Raw genomic sequence first — 18,008 nt, 5'->3', positions numbered from 1 at the left:
TTTTACTGCATTGATTTGTAACAATGGACTTTACAAAGTTTAACCTTATTTGATCTATGCAATGGAACTTTTTTTAGTTTTCATTATTTTCTTTCACTGATACTTTCTGAAATCCTCTTTGTTACATAAAAAATTTTACATAGTTATACACATCTGCATTTAAAATGTTCTATTTCCCTTTCATATTTATTGTAAGCTACTGCTTCTTCAGGTGAAATGTTAACACATTTTCTTTAAGAGAAAAAAAAAACAATCAAGAAACAAAAGTAGAAAACTAAGGCCCTACAGGATTATAATGCCAATAACTACGGACTCTGCAAATATGCAAACAGATCAACAGAACGCACATCATTAAGCTGAAATGCAGTGTCCCCAGGGGTAATTACTTATAGTTTTCAGAAGCGTGTCCTTTTGCCACACGTATGCAGGAAACAATTCCTAGAGTACCCTACTTCTTTTTCCTTTGTCACCACATTAGTTACAGAAATCCTATCTATTCTGGAGTGAAACTTCTCTTTCTGCTCTTTTGCATAGCCGATTCCTGATTTAAGGAAGGTACAGTTCACTCTTACAATGGAATCTGTTTTGTTTTCTGTACCATCCTTCTCGATTTCCTTCAAAAATTTAAAAGCTGATTGATACAACACCATTTACACTAGCACCAAAAATATTTAGGCATAAATCTAACAAATTATAATATTTATTTGAGGAAAACTACAAAAGTCTGATGAATAAAATCAAAGAACTAAATAAATAGAGAGATATTCCATGTTCATGGATACTCAATATTGACTCAATATTGTCAAGATGTCAGTTCTCCCCAACTAGATCTACAGAGTCATTGTAATCCCAATCAAGTTATTTTATGGATAATGACAGACATTCTAAATTTATACAGAGAGGCAAGAGACCCAGAAGAGGCAACATAACATTGAAGGTGAAGAATAACGTTGGGAGACCAACACTATCTGACTTCAAGGCTTACTATATAGCTATAATAAAGAAAGTGTGGTGTTGGCAAGAGAAGGGACAAATGGATCAGTGGAACAGAATAGACAGCCCAAAAAGCAAAGGCAACTGGACATCCACATACAAAAAAAAAAAAAAATGTAAACACAGACCTTACACCCTTTACAAAACTCAAAATGGATCACAGACAACAGAAGAAAACCTATGTGACCTTGGGTATGGTAATGCCAGTTTAGATACCAAAGGCATGAGCCATGAAAGAGATACTTGATAAGCTGGACTTCATTAAATGAAAAAGTTCTGTTCCATGAAAGACAATAACAAGAGAACTAGAAGAGAATTAGAAGATAAGCCATGGACTGGGAAAACTATTTGCAAACGACACATCTGAAAAAGGACTAGTATCCAAAATATACAAAGAATTCTTAAAACTCACTGCTAAGAAATAAAATAATTTAAATTAAAAAATGGGCCAAATCATAGCTCCCTTCCTCCTCCAACTTCATGACGGAGAATCAGGAAATCACCACTGGAACTACTGAGTTCAAGAATACATACCTGAGATTAAAGTAAACCTGGAGGACAAGATGGTGGAGTAGAAGGACCTGAGCTCACTTCCTCTCACGAAGACAGCAAAATCACACCTAACTGCTAAACAACCATAAACAAAAAAGGGCTGGAATCTACCAAAAAAGATAATTCTACTTCCAAAGACAAAGCCACAACAAGATGGTAGAAGGGGCACATTCGCAATACAATCAAATCCCATACTAATTATTTTGTAGTTTGACCCACAAACTAGAAAATAATTATATCACAGAGGTTCTCTCACAGGAGTGAGAGTTCTGAGCCCCATGTCAGGCTCCCCAGTCTGGAGGTCTTGCATTGGTAGGAGAAGCCCCCAGAGCATTTGGCTTTTAAGGCCAGTGGGGCTTGACTGCAGAACTCCACGGGACTGGGGGAAACAGAAGCACCACTCTTGGAGGGCACAAATAAGGTCTAGTGTGAGCTGGGACACAGGAAAGAGCAGTGACTTCATAGGACCCTGGGCGAGACCTACCTGCTGGTGTTGGAGGGGTCTGCTGGGGAGGTGAGGGGTGGCTGTGGCTCACTGTGGGTAAAAGGACACTGGTGGCAGAGGTACTGGGGGGTACCCATTGGCATGAGGTGTCCTGGAGGCCGCCATTTTGACACCAAGACCTGGCCCCACCCAACAGCCCTTAGGTTCCAGTGCTGGCACGCCTCAGGCCAAACAACCCGCAGGGCAGGAACACAGCCCCACCCATCAGCAGACGGGCTGCCTAAAGTCATCCTGAGCCACAGCCACCTCTAAACACACTCCTTGACACGGCCCTGCCCACCAGAGGGACAAGACCCAGCTCCAACCACCAGTGGGCAGGCACCAGTCCCCCCCCAGGAAGCCTGCACAAGCCCCATGACCAGCCTCACTCACCAGGGGGCAGACACCAGGAACAAGAGGAACTACAATCCTGCAGTCTGTGGGACCTCAAACACAGAAAGTGAGACAAAATGAGATGGCAGAGGACTACGTTCCAGATGAAGGAACAGTATAAAACCCCAGAAGAATAATTACATGAAGTGATAGACAATCTACTTGGAAACGAATCCACAGTAAGGGTTAGTAGAGGTGATCCAAGATCTCGGAAAAAGAATGGAGGCGTAGACCAAGACGATACAGGAAATGTGTAACAAAGAGCTAGAAGATTAAAAAAACAGAGTTGAACACTACAATAACTGAAATGCCAAATACATCAGAAAGAATCAATAGCAGAATAAATGATGCAGAAGGATGGATAAGTGAGCTGAAGACAGAACGGTGGAAACCACTGCTGCAGAACAGAATAAAGAAAAAAGAATGAAAAGAAATGAAGACAGCCTAAGAGACCTCTGGGACAACATTAAGCTCACCAACATTTGCATTATAGGGGTCCTAGAAGGAGAAGAGAGAGACAAAGGGCCTGAGAAAGTATTTGAAGAGATAATAGCTGAAAACTTCCTTAACATGGGAAAGGAAACAGTCACCCAAGTCCAGGAAGTGCAGAGAGTCCCATAAAGGATAAACCCAAGGAGGAATATGCGGACACATATTAATCAACTTGACAAAAATGAAAGATAAAGAGAAAATATCAAAAGCAACAAGGGAAAAGCACACACAAGGGAAAATAACACACAAGGGAATCCCCATAAGGTTATCAGCTGGTATTTCAGCACAAACTCTGCAGGCCAGAATGGAGTGGCAGGATATATTTAAGTGGTGGAAGGGAAAAACCTACAACCAAGAATACTCAGCAAGGCTCTTGTTCAGATTCGATGGAGAAATCAAAAGCCTTACAGACAAGCGAAAGCTAAGAGAATATGGCACCACCAAACCGGCTTTAAAACAAATGCTAAAGAAACTGCTCTAGGCAGAAAAGAAAAGCCCATGAGAGAAAACAAGAAAATTATGAATGTGAAAGCTGACTGGTCACGGCAAACATACAGTAAAGGTAGGAATCATCCACTCACAAACATGCTATCAAAACCAGCAATCATGAGAAGAGGAGAGTACGATGCAGGATATTGGAAATGCATTTGAAATTAAGAGACCAGCAACTTAAAACAATCTTGTGTATACATATATAGACGGCTGTATCAAAACCTCATGGTAACCGCAAACCAAGAATCTACTTATAGATACACAGAAAAGAAAAAGGAATCCACACACAACACTAAACATAGTCATCAAATCACAAGAGGACAAAAGAGGAAGGGAAGAAAAAAGACCTACAAAACTAACCCACCCAACAAACAGCTCATGCAGCTCAATATCAAAAAAAACAAACTCAATCATAAAATGGGTAGAAGACCTAAATAGACATTTCTCCAAAGAAGACATACAGATGGCCAAGAAGCACATGAAAAGATGCTCAACATCACTAATGATTAGAGAAACGCAAATCAAAACTACAGTGAGGTAACACCTCACACCAGTCAGAATGGCTGCCATCAAAAAATCTGCAAACAATAAATGCCCAAAGCTACAAAAACAACCACCCCCCAAATTAACAAAACAGCAATCAGAACATACATATCAGTCATTACCCGAAATGTAAATGGATTAAAATGCTCCACCCAAAAGACTGGCTGAATGGATACAAAGACAAGACCCATATATATGCTGTCTACAAAAGGCCCACTTCAGACCTAGGGACACATGCAGACTGAAAGTAAGGGGATGGAAAAAGGTATTCCATGCAAATGGAAATCAAAAGAAAGCTGGAGTAGCAGCACTCATATCAGACCAAATAGACTTTAAAATGACTGTCACAAGAGACAAAGAAGGACACTACACAATGATCAAGGGATCAATCCAAGAAGAAGATATAACAATTGTAAATATTTATGCATCCAACATAGGAGCACCTCAATATACAAGGCAAATGCTAACAGCCATAAAAGGAGAAATCAACAGTAACACAATAATAATGAGGGACTTTAACATCCCACTTACATCAATGGACAGATCATCAAGACAGAAAATCTATAAAGGAAACACAGGCCTTAAATGACACATAAGATCGGATGGACTTGATTGATATTCATATAGCATTCTGTCCAAAAGTGGCAGAATACACATTTTTTTCAAGTGCACATGGAACATTCTCCAGGATAGATCACATTCTGGGCCATAAAGCAACCCTTGATAAATTTAAGAAAACTGAAACCTTATCAAGCATATTTTCTGACCACAGTGCTAGGAGGTTAGAAATCAACTACAAAAAAAAAAAAAAAACTGTAAAAAAACACAAACCTGTGGAGGCTAAACAATACGCTACTGAACAACCAATGAGTCACTAAAGAAAGCAAAGAGAAAATAAAAAAATACGTAGAGACAAATGACAGTCAAAACATGATGATCCAAAACCAATGGGGTGCAGCAAAAGCAGTTCTAAAGAGGGAAGTTTATAGCAATACAGTCTCATCTCAGGAAACAAGAAAAATCCCAAATAAACAACCTAACCTTACACCAAAAGCAACTAGAAATTTAAGAACAAACAAAACCCAAAGTTAGCAGGAGGAAAGTGAGTGATGTTGACAATGGGGGGACAGGGAATATGGGAAATCTCTGCACCTCTGTACAATTTTGTTCTAAATGTAAAACTGCTCTAAAAAGTCTTTTAAAAAGTTGATTCTTGGGCTATTAAGCTAAATCTATCCATTAAACTGGGAACCCTGGAAAAACCAAACCAGATTTAGGATCTTAATACTTCAAATATCCTCAAACATTCCAAGCATCTTCCTAGTTCTTGGTACAGATACTGTGTAAAATTTCTTACAGGAATATTTTCATCTGTTTCTTTCTAGTGCATGGAAGGCAGAATGACAGCGTATTTCTTTTCAGGAGAGTATGAACGCATTATTATTGCATTTTACCACTCTATATACTGGCTGTTCATATCAGAGAGGACCAAAGTAGATACAGGAGAACCATCTGTCTCCAAATTACTATGTTTTGAACCAGACAGCCATGCTTTTCTTGCCAGAACAGTGGAGAATAATCAAAGGGCAGTAAGGGTCATCCTAGTTCCCATTTCTACTACTTGCTACCATGTAAGTGAATGGAAATCAATGTCCAGGCACTGCCCTAAGCATTTCACATGTGGTGGCATCACACTATACACACAAGAGGCCACTGATATAATGCTCTACTGTTACCATGGACACTGTTCCACTGATTAAAGAGATCACGCTCTACAGCCACCTGCAGTAAATTTTGGTTTTCAAAAATGTTCCCTCTAGTAGAGTGGGTTCCCACATAGAGTAATGGAAGCAATAATCCTTTGGAGATGAGAACAAAGCGGCTGTGATGCTTGTTACCGTTTTCATCGTGCCCGCTGGCCTCTGGCGTGCCCTGCCTCTGGTCCTCCTCGGGTGCCTCGGGGTAGATGACTGCAGTGTCTTGTTGCTGCAGGAACTCTTCAACGTTAGGATCATGGTTTTGTTCGTTTTCTGCGTCTGAGTCGCATTCATCATCTTTTACTAAAAGAAATGCATACTCTATAAAAACCAATTTCACCACCAAGTTGTTACATAGTTTTCCTAAATAAGAAATTGTTTATCTTGAGAGAATGAATGATTGTTCTTGAACTTGCAGGAAATATTTACGGAACATTAAAAATTTACTCGTTCTGTTATAATCTATTAAGTCCGTTTTCATAAGTTTAAGATGTTACAAAAGTCTTGACATTGTCAAAATATCCCTTTTAAGCTTTAGGGTTGTACTTCTATTCCATTTTACTGACGAGCAAGACACAGAGAAGGCTGGCTGAATCCTTAGTTTCTGAATCAATGATAAAGCAAGGAAAACAGGAGAAGAGAAAAATGTAGTTCTCAAACCTCAGTCCTTCCTAGCAACCTACTGTTCATATTTAGTTGGAGTTGGGCTTGAAATCTGAACCTTTCTCTGAATAACAAACTGCTCTGAAGTTCAGTTCAGTTATGTGATTTCTCAGAAAACAGCTTTAGTAGTTCCCTACAGTTGGAAAGACTTCTCATAAGAGTCAAAGAGTATCAAATTGATAAAACTGCTTCCTATCTACCCTAGTATTCAGATACAGGCAGAGCTATTCTTCCTCAGTAAATGTGTAACCGTGGGGTGAAGGAGAGGCATTTTCCCTGAGTCAGAAGGTTCCGAGCATAACAGCACGTCTTCACTTGGAGAAGTCAGCCCAGAGCGTTGCTGTGTTTGCAGAGCGGGACTGGTATCCTGGGGTTCCCGTCCTTTTCCTCCCGGAGGAGGGTCTGCTCCACGCTGCTGCTAACTGTCCTGGGTCAGGGTGGCCCCCGGGTGTCTCATGGCTGACCTCTTCACACACTTCAGACTGAACTCAGTTCTAAATTTATAAAGCAGCAGACTGAACTGGTGCTTAAAATGGTGGGACTTCCCTGGTGGTGCAGGGGTTAAGATCCCGCCTGCCAATGCAGGGGACACGTGTTCGAGCCCTGGTCCGGGAAGATCCCACATGCCGCGGAGCAACTAAGCCCGTGCGCCACAACTACGGAGCCCGCGAGCCACAACTACTGAGCCCACGCACCTAGGGCCCATGCTCCACAACAAGAGAAGCCACCGCAGTGAGAAGCCCGCGCACCGCAACAAAGAGTAGCCCCCGCTCGCCTCAACTAGAGAAAGCCCATGCGCAGCAACAAAGATACAGCACAGCCAAAAAAAAAAAAAAAAAAAAAATCATGAAAAAAATTAAAATGGTGATGTAAGGGCATCCTTTTGTTCGACAGTTACCAAAGCAATCTTGCACAGGACTAGTAACCCAACTCCTCAGGGTGGCTGCTATTTACAAACTTAGAGCCGATGATGACATAGTAATCATGATGACTAGTCATTTTTTCCTCCTCTTAAATGCAGCCAAGAGCTATCTATTATTTAGTATCTGCTATACACACTGACCCCTGAACAACATGGGTTTGAGCTGTGTGGGTCCACTTATACTCGGATTTTTTCAATAGTAAATACTTTTACTATTTACTAGTAAATTTACTAGTAAATAGTAAATACTTACAATAGTAAGTACTACATGACTGTGGTTGGTTGAATCCGTGGATGTGGAACTGTGGACACAGAGGAACCTCGTGTTGGAAGGGCTGGCTGTAAATGACACACAGATTTTCCACCGTGGGGAGGGTCAGGTGCCTCTAAGGCCTGTGTTGTTCAATGGTAACTGTACTGAGAACTGTAGTTTTTAGTTGACGCCTGTAGTCACCAAACCAGGGTTACTGGATCGGGGTGGGAGGGGGGGCGAGGAAAAGACTCTTTTAAAGTGAAGCCAGTACTGTTGGTTTAAACGGAATCTACTTCCAGATCCTCAGCTTCCATGCACGGTCCTTCCTAGAATCCTGAAGGTTCTTTCTACCCCTGCTTTTCACAGTCCTTTGCTCTAACTTCAGAGAGGCAGATCCCTCCCCCTCCATCCCTTACGTTAATACAGTGCATTGCCTCGGAGTGTAAAAAACCTCCAGGTTGCCGAAGGGAAACGATTCAAAATACCGATTGAGGAAAACCTTCTTTGTTGATCAATCAGAGCAACATAAGAGCACTCTAGGCATCCAGCCTTTCCTGTTTACATGGATTTCTATCAGGGGTAAAGCATGGCAATTGAAATGGGGATTATTTTGGCCCTAGTTACAAAGCTCTGAACTCAGCTATGTAATATATCCAGGGGGAGTGAGAGTAATTTTCCTTTAATGATCTCACCTGTTTCATTCCCTATTATTAAAAAATTCACTGCTCTTCAGGAGGCTGGTGAGAGCAAAGCAAAGAGTATTCTCGAAAACCCTTCCTAGGATCTGTCATTAGCTAGAACAATAAGCACTTCTGAATAACTAAAGTAGTACAAGTCTGTGTTATTAGGTCTTTTCAAAGTAACTTCAAATTTTCAAGTTAAACTAGATTAAACTCATGAATGAAATTTATATTTTATGTGATTTCCTATACAGAAATATAGATTTGACAAGTTACTTAGAAATATTTTTATCAGATTATATTGCAAAATATTTATTTCAGTTAAATAGTCTCCACTTTTAAAATGTTTATATTTTCTATAGCCTAGTAACTATATATATGCTAGATGATGGTACAATGAGGTTTTAAATAGTATATGTTTCTCAGAATTATATACGTAATCTGTATTTTATACACAAACCTTGCATCTTCAATAAGTTATAAGTTTATCTATACACTGGTTGTAAAGGTACCCATTTGGAGACCAAGATTTTTATGAAGCATAACGATTAGATTAGATATAAATAATCCTAATCTCATTATTGAATAATCTATTTTAAAGATGTATTTATTTATACTTTATATATTCCTCATTATTTGTAACATGTTTTTCATAGAAAATATTTTATAAAATCCCTCAAAATGTGTATCAACACATTTATTTTAATTAGAAAAATGAAGACACCCTTTTTTTTCTGACAGAAAGTCTGATTTGGCTGATTGGTCTAACAGTGATAATTGGTTTTACTAGTAAGGTTATTAGGTACAAATTTTCCAGAAATTGAATGAACTAAGTTTATAGCTCTAAGGTATTGATCAAAATATAGTTAATTCACATGTTAAAAGGATTTTTATTAAAAAATGTACTGACAGAAGGTACTAAAATTAGCAATATTTCAACATCTCCAACCATTTCTGAATATATTAAACAAGGTGCCTCAAAGTGAGGGGAAAAAAGTAACAAAAGGGAAAACAGATATCATTAGTCCTTTGATAAGTAAGTATTGGTAAAGCCTTTTGACATATGTCCCAGGAAATGAGGGAGTGAATGATTCTGGTGACTGGGAAACAAATCCTTTAGCAAATTAGGTGGCTTTCCATTTTTGCTTTCAACAAAACTGAAGGAGCATTTAATAGAACTGTCAGTTGACAAGACATTAAAATATTTTTATTAATAGATAACCATAATTCTTTGCAAATCTGAATATGTGAAGAATCGCATAAATCATTTATAACAAAAATGTATTTCACCTTTTTATTTATGAGAATAAGGTTATCTCAGTGCTAAAGAAAAAAGGAAACAATTAATGCTGAATACTTTTTCTTCTAGAATAAGTAACATTAAACTACTGATACATGGGCTAATTGAAGAATACTTCAGCTCCTTTAATCTCATTTCCAGTAACATTTTTCTTTAATAAGTAGTTGACCCTTGAACAACACAGGTTTGAACTGCATGGGTCCACTTATACTGGGTTTTTTCAATACAGTAAATACTACAGTTCTACACCATCGATGGTTGGTTGCAGCCACGGATATGGAACCGTGGACAGGGAGGGGTCCTGTGCACGGAGGGGCTGCGTACACGGGAGCACAGACTCTCAGTGATGCGTGGACTCTGACTGGGCAGAGGGTCGGCAGCCCAGTCCCCATGTTGTTCAAGGGTCAACCATATTTATTACAATTTGTCATGTGCATTGTGATCAACTATGTAGGACTAATAATCATAGGATAAATCAATCCATAATTTTTTTTTAATCTTAAGAGCCGTATGGTTCCTGGGAACTTAAGAGAAACTTAGATTTCAATTTCTATACATGTTTTTCTTGCAAAGAAATGAGAATTGATCAAAAATATCTTCCAACAGGAAATATACAGTATGTTAGCATCAAATTCTACGGGCTACGTAGAATGGAAATATGAGTTCAAGGGGTAAACATGATGATATAACATTTCTGACTCTTAAAGAAGAGCTTATTCATATTTAAAAAATGAATGGTATTACATTTCTATGGATTTCAAATATAAGAGTGATGGATGTTAGAAATGTCATTTTTAATATGCCAGAGATTAGGCTGTAAGTACAGGTGACCCCTGAACAACTCGGGGCAGGTTACTGGTGCCGACCCTCCATGCAGTCCGAAGTCCATGTGTAACTTAGAGTCGGCCCTCTGCATACATGGGTCTGCATCCTCGGACTCAGCCAAGGCCAGGCTGCGGCACTGCAATATTTACTATCGGAAAAAGTCTGCATATAAGTGGACCTGCCCTGTTCAAACCCGTGTTGTTCAAGGGTCAACTGTACTTACACTTAAAATGAAGAATTGTATATGTCCATCAGAAACTTGGGAAGTAATACATGATCCATTTGTATACTATAACATCTGGAGAATAATAGGGTAGTTGTGAGAATTAAATGAATTACTACAGTATGTGCTTAGTATTGTACCAGGCACACAGTAAGTGCTGTGTAATTGTTCTCTATTTCCCTCAAAGCAGTCCTGGCGAGGTGAACATTACATTGGAGCAGATGGTTCAGTATTAGGGTCTGCTTTCACATTCGGGCCTCTTTCCAACTGAAGTACACTGTCTCCACAAGCCTGCATTTACCAAGCCAATTTCAAGCTAAGACCAGACATTCCACAGTTTTACCCATAAAATTTAAAGTGTTGGGAGGTGCATATTGTGAAAAGGTCAATTATAAAGCAAAATTCCTCGTCCTAAGACTGATAAACTTACGTGTTTAAACATTAAAGAGATGAGCAAACACAGAGAAACACATAATGATAATTTGGTTTTCTTTCAGGTGTGACAAAACTCAGAGCTAACTGTCAAAGTATAGAACTATAGGACTATAATCATTTGACGAAGTGCAGAATTACAGGGTTATCATCGCAAATTAGAGAAAGCAAGGAGAGAGAGACAAATGTTTAGTGTAAAGACTAAATAACATTTTTAACGTGGCCATCAGTATTTCACTCCCATCAGAATAAAGTATCCTATCTTTATCCTCCAATTTTAAAACTCTGCACAAGTATCAGCTATATAAACAAAAAAGGGATGCTTAGAAGAACAAAGGATGTTTTGGTGCATTTTTCACTCTCTGAATACTAAGCTGAGACCATAGTTCTCGTCACTTCGTGAATTGCAGAAGGAAGTCAACTATAGAAAGAAGCTGACAAAGTTCTAAACTAATGATGGTGACCTTTGTGCCAGGTTTTTGTTGACTCTGTCAGCACATTATTCCCTAGAAGTCAAGGAAGTAACAAAAGCAAAGGCGAAACATAATTTTAAAGTTTAACTCTCAATAGTCTCAAACGTCTAATTTCCATCCTTCTATGCTGAAAACTGCACTTATCGGGGTTTCACTAAATGTCTGTCTACTCCTAACTCCCCATGTTCCAAGGAAATAAAGCACAGGACTCATCGTCTTGTGGCAGAGGGTCCTGTGTTTCAGTGGCAGCTCTGGCTGATACACAGTGACTGTATCTTCCAGATGTGACTGTGTTGGCGGGGGGAGGGAAATTATGTGTTACTCAGTACTTCAAACTGAAAGAATTCATTCATTTTCGTAGTGAAGAACAAACTGTGAGGTAAAATACTGTAAACTTGGAACTGTAAATGTCTTTTTTTGCTGGCATTTTGCCTAAAAGGGCAAACGATCTTTTACAGAATAACTTATATTACTCTGGTAATGTAAGTCATCAAATTTTAACATTAAATAAAAGAGTAATGAACAGCATTCTTTTGTGTTCATTAACACTATTTTACTAATAACAAATACCTCGTTTAAATATTTTATATAAGGTGTAAGTTAGCCTGACAAATATTTGATAACAAGCATACCTGAATACATTATTCATGCAAGTTCAACATAACCATAGTAAAGGCAGAATACAAAATCTTTGGCTGCAGGCACCATAAATGATCACATGTCCCATTATTATTTAGTTAATTTGGAATGCACCTTCAGTAACAGTACAAAGACTTGCCCTTTGTCTTATAGAACTGACAAGTACGGGAGGGCTGATGCTTATATTATAGACGAAAATCTATTTTTGACACATTACTATAAAACTCACTCATCTTACACAACACAAGGTAATTTATAAGGCTCTGTGGAATACTCCTAAAATGTACTGCAAAGAAAAAAAACTATAAACGTTAAACCAAAGGAAAAAACCAAAATTTAATTAAAACTATATGATAGAAATATCTAATTTATGGTTGTATATACAGAATACACCTATACTACTTTAAAGTACAGAATTTTGAGGAAATGTTTTAATAATCTGGAATTTATTTTTGAAGTTTACATTCTAAGACTGACTTATGAGACACAACAATTAAGTGCCTACTCTTATCATATATAAGATCTGGATTTAAGATTTGCACTTATTCTTTTGCTTCTTAAATCTGATTTGGATCCATTACAGAGGAATAGCCTTAAGTCTCAGGGAGTATGTACTTTTAGTCACCTAGAAGCAATTTCCTTGTTTACTATAATTCAATTTCATTTTGGCCTTTTTCAATCACAGTAATTACAAGAAAAATGTTTATTCTCTTGTTTGCTGTGACATGTTCACTCATCAATATTCATGATTCTCAATCTGGTTTCTGGATAACCAATTATATCTGCTTATTTTTCTCTCTTTGCTTTTTGTCTTGTGGGCAATTCAATGTAGATCCTGGTAACTAATAATGAAACTCAGAACAGTTAGATCTGTATTTCTATAACTATGGTAAAAAAAACTTGATAGAAGTTTAAATTATCATTCAAATACTTATTTTGGGGATTATCTGTAGATTATACTTGTCATCCTTATGGATGGAAATCTGTATTACATGAATCTGTAAGCTTACACTGTATTTAAAGAATATAAACAGCTAACTTTCCATACAGTGTCCCACACGCCTGGGTACTTAAACATTTAAAGGGGGCAAGATAAAGAGTAGGAAACGGACTAAATTCAGGACTCACAGATGCAGAAACCAGTGACACAAAAGGCCTTGTTCAAGGACGACAGTATGCGTGAAAAAGGCAAGAGTTACCTGTACCTCCCACTTCATCCGCCCGAGCTTCAGGCCCCAGGATTTCTTGTCCTTCCTTTCCTGCTAAAATCAAAGAACAAAGCATTAAAATAGATCCACCTCTCACCAACATTTTAACTTCTAGAAATCTGAAAAGGAAACTTTCAGATTATATTTGATTTGGAGTTTTTCCCTTTTATAAGTATAGTAATATCTCCTAGTAAAGAAAAGCTTTTTAAAGAAATTAAGCAGTTTTACAAAACTCAGATATTTTAGTGAAGCAAAATAAGTGAAGATGTATATGTAATTCTGAACGCGTACATGTCTTAGAATTATAAGCATACTAGGATTTTAGCATTTTTTTTTTTAGGAGAGGAGCCCTACCTACAGGCAGTAGGATTCCTTTTTGCATCTCCTTCCCGAAGCACAAATTGCTATGTTCTGGGCACTGTACTAGATACCTTATCAACTCATTTCCTCTTATCTTCATAACTACCTTTTTATAAATTAAAAAAATCCCACCCAAACATGAGGCTTTAAGAGGTTAAACAACCTGTGTAAGGACACACGGTTCCTGGGTGGGGGAGGCGTAACTTGCGTGCACGTCTGAATGGCTCCAAAGCCTACTTGCTACTCCACCTTGGCCCCTCTCACGAGATGGAGTCCTGGACCACCAGAAAGCAGGCTGGACCAAACTGCAGTGTGCCCAGAGCAAACACCTATGGACTCTCCTTTTTCTTTCTCTGTATTTATTATTCTAACTACTGATAAGTAGTAATAAATGGTAACAGTGGTATAATAAACATTTTAGTTGTCTATTATCTGTCTCTGCTGCCTATGTATGCTTGTAATGAACTCATAAGATCAGAGTAAATATGCACATTATTTAGGCAAGCAGAAAGTATGCTTTATATATTTAGGTACATTTTATTCATTAAATAGTTTATTAAGAACCTGTGCACATACAAAAGATAAGTTAAAAACTGCTTTCAGAGTATACATCATAATTATCATCAGAAGACTTACAGTCATATTAAAACATTGTGCAGTTATCTGCACTCCAATCAATCCCATTGAATATGTCAGTCAAAAATCTTGATTTAGGGCTTCCCTGGGGGCGCAGTGGTTGAGAGTCCGCCTGCCGATGCAGGGGACGCGGGTTCGTGCCCCTATCCCGGAAGATCCCGCGTGCCGCGCTGCGGCTGGGCCCGCGAGCCATGGCCGCGGAGCCTGTGTGTCCGGAGCCTGTGCTCCGCAGCCGGAGAGGCCGCGGCGGTGGGAGGCCCGCGTACAGCAAAAAAAAAAAAAAAAAAATCTTGATTTAGATTTCCCTTAAGTTTGATAATTGAATTGAGAAATAGAGCACTAATCAAGTAAAATCTGTGCTCACGTTAAAGCATGTATTTCCTTAAGTGTCTTGGATTATCGGGTGGATTTATTCAGCGGATTTTCTATACTCATTAAGTTTTATGTTACTACTTAAAGATGATCATTATGTGAAAAATAGTTAAAATATGCACAAACTTCTCTAGATCAGCATAAAAAAACACTGTCTAAAGTGGATAATGATGACATTAACTTCTGCCGAAGAATTCTCATTTTGTATTTGCCATCAGCAAAATGACCATTTAAAAATCCCTGGTCAAGTGTTAACAATACTGTAGGATAAACACTAGAATTTGGTAAGTGTCTGAAAATCTCTAATGCCTTTTTTTCCTCTTCCTCCAAAGCATCTACTTAAACTAAAATAAACAGTGTGCCAAGTGGGCAATTATATGGTAGTAATACAGGTACTTATTATTGCATATGCGCATTCTCTATTTCTCCTCAAATGAAGATCAAAGCAGGCAGAGTTATGACTTGCTAAGGTGGAAGATAACACTGATATTAAAGTTTAAAGTGATATTTTGGACCTTATTAATTTTACTACTTACAGTTATTATTATAGCTAATTTAAACACTGTATGCAATTCAATTAAACTATTCATTCCTTCTGCTGGAATAAAATCTAGGCTGCTTAGATGAGCATGCAGCATATGTCAGAATCTGGTCCCACACTCACTTACCACAATTTGAAACCCAGAAGTGTCATTTCTTTCCCTCATTACTGGGGCTGGAATTTTGGTTCAATAACTAATAACAGAAACGGTGCTGATGCTGGGCTGTAAGGTGGGCACACTCCTCTCGCTGCAGACTGCTACCTGGGGCAGGCCCCCCCGCTCTGTCCAGGGACCAGCACGAGGGTGTCTTGGAACAGGGGCTGTTCTAAATATTTCTCAAGCAGCGTTCTCCCTCATGTGTTCTGATCTTACTTCTAGTTTTAAGAAATATATGAGGGATAAAGTAGTTGAATCTACTTGTATATAAGACTTTCTCTCCTGTAAGACTTAATAATGTCAACACATTATGATTGACCCACCTAAATGCAACTTAGGAAAGAAAACTAGAATGCTCCTGAGGCTTTGGCTTTTAGTCTAAATTCCAAAGCAAATATATAAAGGAAAAACTCCTGAGTAACAAGACTTTAGCTTTTTAAATAATGGTAAAATATAGCTGCAATAAGTCATAAAATACTACTCAGCAACAAAAAGGAACAAACTACTGATACATACAACTTCAGTGCATCTCCAAGAAATTACGGAGAGTGAAAAAAGCCAATCCAAAAGGTTACATACTGTATGATTCCACTTACATAACATTATTGAAATGACAAAATTACAAAAAGGGAGAACAGCTTAGTGGTTACCAGGGGTTAAGGATGGGGTGGAGGGGAGGAGAGGGTGGGAGGCAAGTAGGGAGCCCTGTGGTGATGGAATGCTCTGTATCTCGCCTATGTCAACGTTAATATCCTGGTTATGATACTGCACTACAGTTTTAGAACATGCTACCATTGGAGGAAACTGGGTAAAAGGTACAAAGGCTCTCTGTATTATTTGTAAATCTAAAACTGAATTATTTGTGAATCTATAATTATTTCAAAATTGAAAGCTTAGTTTAAAAAAAGTCAAAGGCAAATAGCACACATTTAGATCAAAATAGACAGCACTTGCTCATTTTGCCAAAGGATGAAATTCCTAGCAAGTAAAAGTAAGAATGACAAATGCAATTGATTTTAATTAAAAATCCAGAAGCTTACTATCAATGGCAAGATAGAATAGTTCAAAGTACAGGACTGATTATTTAACACGTTCTAAATCCTAAACCTTGCATTTCTGAAATTCGTACCAGGGTGTTTCTATAACCATTTCACATGTTTCTGTGGGAACACTTTGTAGCAATGGCTAATAAGGCACAGTAAGTGGCTAAATGAATCAGATTTTCCTTTCCTGCTTTCGTCTCTTCCTTGATGACACACATCCACATATGCCACGCACATTTATACCTGCCTCTTCTCAAGCTGTTTTCTCTGTGAGAATGCTGTTACCCATTCATCTGAGTAACTTCTACTAATCTGATTCTTTAAAGATCAGTTCACATGTCTCTCATTTTGTAAGTCTTCCCTGACCCTGCTCTCTGCTATCCCCACCCTGCTGTTCCTATTACAGGAATACTATCCGAAAAGCAAACGCCGATAATATAGTATAGTATAGTATTAGTATTAGCATTAGTATTAGTATAGTATTCAAACTTTATTTAGGGGTGAAACATTTGTTTCATCATGTACTTTTTCAGAATCTTTCCAGACAGTGCCACCTTCCCTTCTAATATCGTTTAGGTTCTACATATGTATTAATATATTTTTGGTATAACTGCCCATCAATGTCACAGTAAATATAATTCACAACCTCCATGAATACCTGTTAACTTAGATAATGGTAAAAAAATATATACCTGGGGTCAGCTTTGGTTAAGATGGAGATAAACCACCTGTGTGTCCCACTGGATGCAGCTAAAGCAGCTGGGGGAATGCAGGCAGGGTCAGTGTGAAGCCTCTGGAAGGTGAACCACAGCAGGAAGGCAGGCAGGGGAGGAAGACTGGGCCACTGAGCTGGAAGTGACCCCTCCCACCCCAGCCTGGGTTCAGGGAGGCCCAAAAGCTGGACGTCAACACTGAGGCATGGAAGAGCATGCTAAGAAAGCCCTCTACTTTAGGCTCAGGGAGCAGGGAGGGGCTCAAAGAAGGGAGAAATATGCATTTTCCCCTCTTTTGTCTTGTGTCCCAGCCCCCAGGTCATTCCACGGTGGTGGGAGAGGCCATGGTGACAGCAGGGGCCTAAGGGTACCTAAAACTCCAAGGGAAAGGGACCTTCTCCTCCAGTCAGAGGCCCAGAGCCTGAAGAGGGTGCACAAATGTCCACTGAGTTCCTCCTCCCCGTCTTCTTGCGGCCCTTCTTCTCGCAGTCATAGTTGCAGGAAGTACGCATCAGGTGCGGCAACAAAGTCCCAGGCTTTTGTCAGAAGACTGAACAGGGGAGTCCCAATGAACTGGAAATACTGAGGAGACCGTGGAGAGGGAGGGGCGTGGGAGAGAGACTGCACAAAGCTGTCTGTGAGCTCCAGGGTGCATCCCAAGCTTCTCACATGTGGATCTGACCACAGACTCTGAGAAATGAAGTGTGGGATAAGATTACTACTCATGTCCCAGACTGGCCACTGCATGGCACCGATCTGAAAAGCACTGCAAAGGCTTGAAAACTGAACTGATGTTGGAACCACAACCCACAGAAAGCTGCTTGGAACTTACAGCCTGATACACTGAATTGCCTGCTAAACC

The 18,008-nt window shown here is 39.0% G+C and overlaps 1 protein-coding gene across 2 annotated transcripts in view; it reads right to left on the bottom strand.

The window, feature by feature from the left end:
- ZEB1 (zinc finger E-box binding homeobox 1) overlaps positions 1 to 18,008 on the bottom strand; it is a 195,329-nt gene that overhangs the window by 36,533 nt on the left and 140,788 nt on the right. Inside the window, exons 3-4 of one of the 2 annotated variants that reach the window (XM_081230059.1) lie at positions 13,316 to 13,378; positions 5,848 to 6,009 (exon numbers count right to left, since the gene is read on the bottom strand). In XM_081230059.1, coding sequence (XP_081086185.1) covers positions 5,848 to 6,009; positions 13,316 to 13,378 — 225 coding nt within the window. The remainder of the gene's footprint in view (positions 1 to 5,847; positions 6,010 to 13,315; positions 13,379 to 18,008) is intronic. The other variant, XM_081230060.1, reaches the window with a different exon arrangement.

The sequence above is a fragment of the Mesoplodon bidens genome (assembly GCF_964165515.1).
Source record: "Mesoplodon bidens genome assembly, chromosome: 3".
NCBI lineage: Eukaryota > Metazoa > Chordata > Mammalia > Artiodactyla > Ziphiidae > Mesoplodon > Mesoplodon bidens.
The sequence above is the reverse complement of the archived record's forward strand: the minus strand, read 5'-3'. Positions and strand labels throughout refer to the sequence as shown.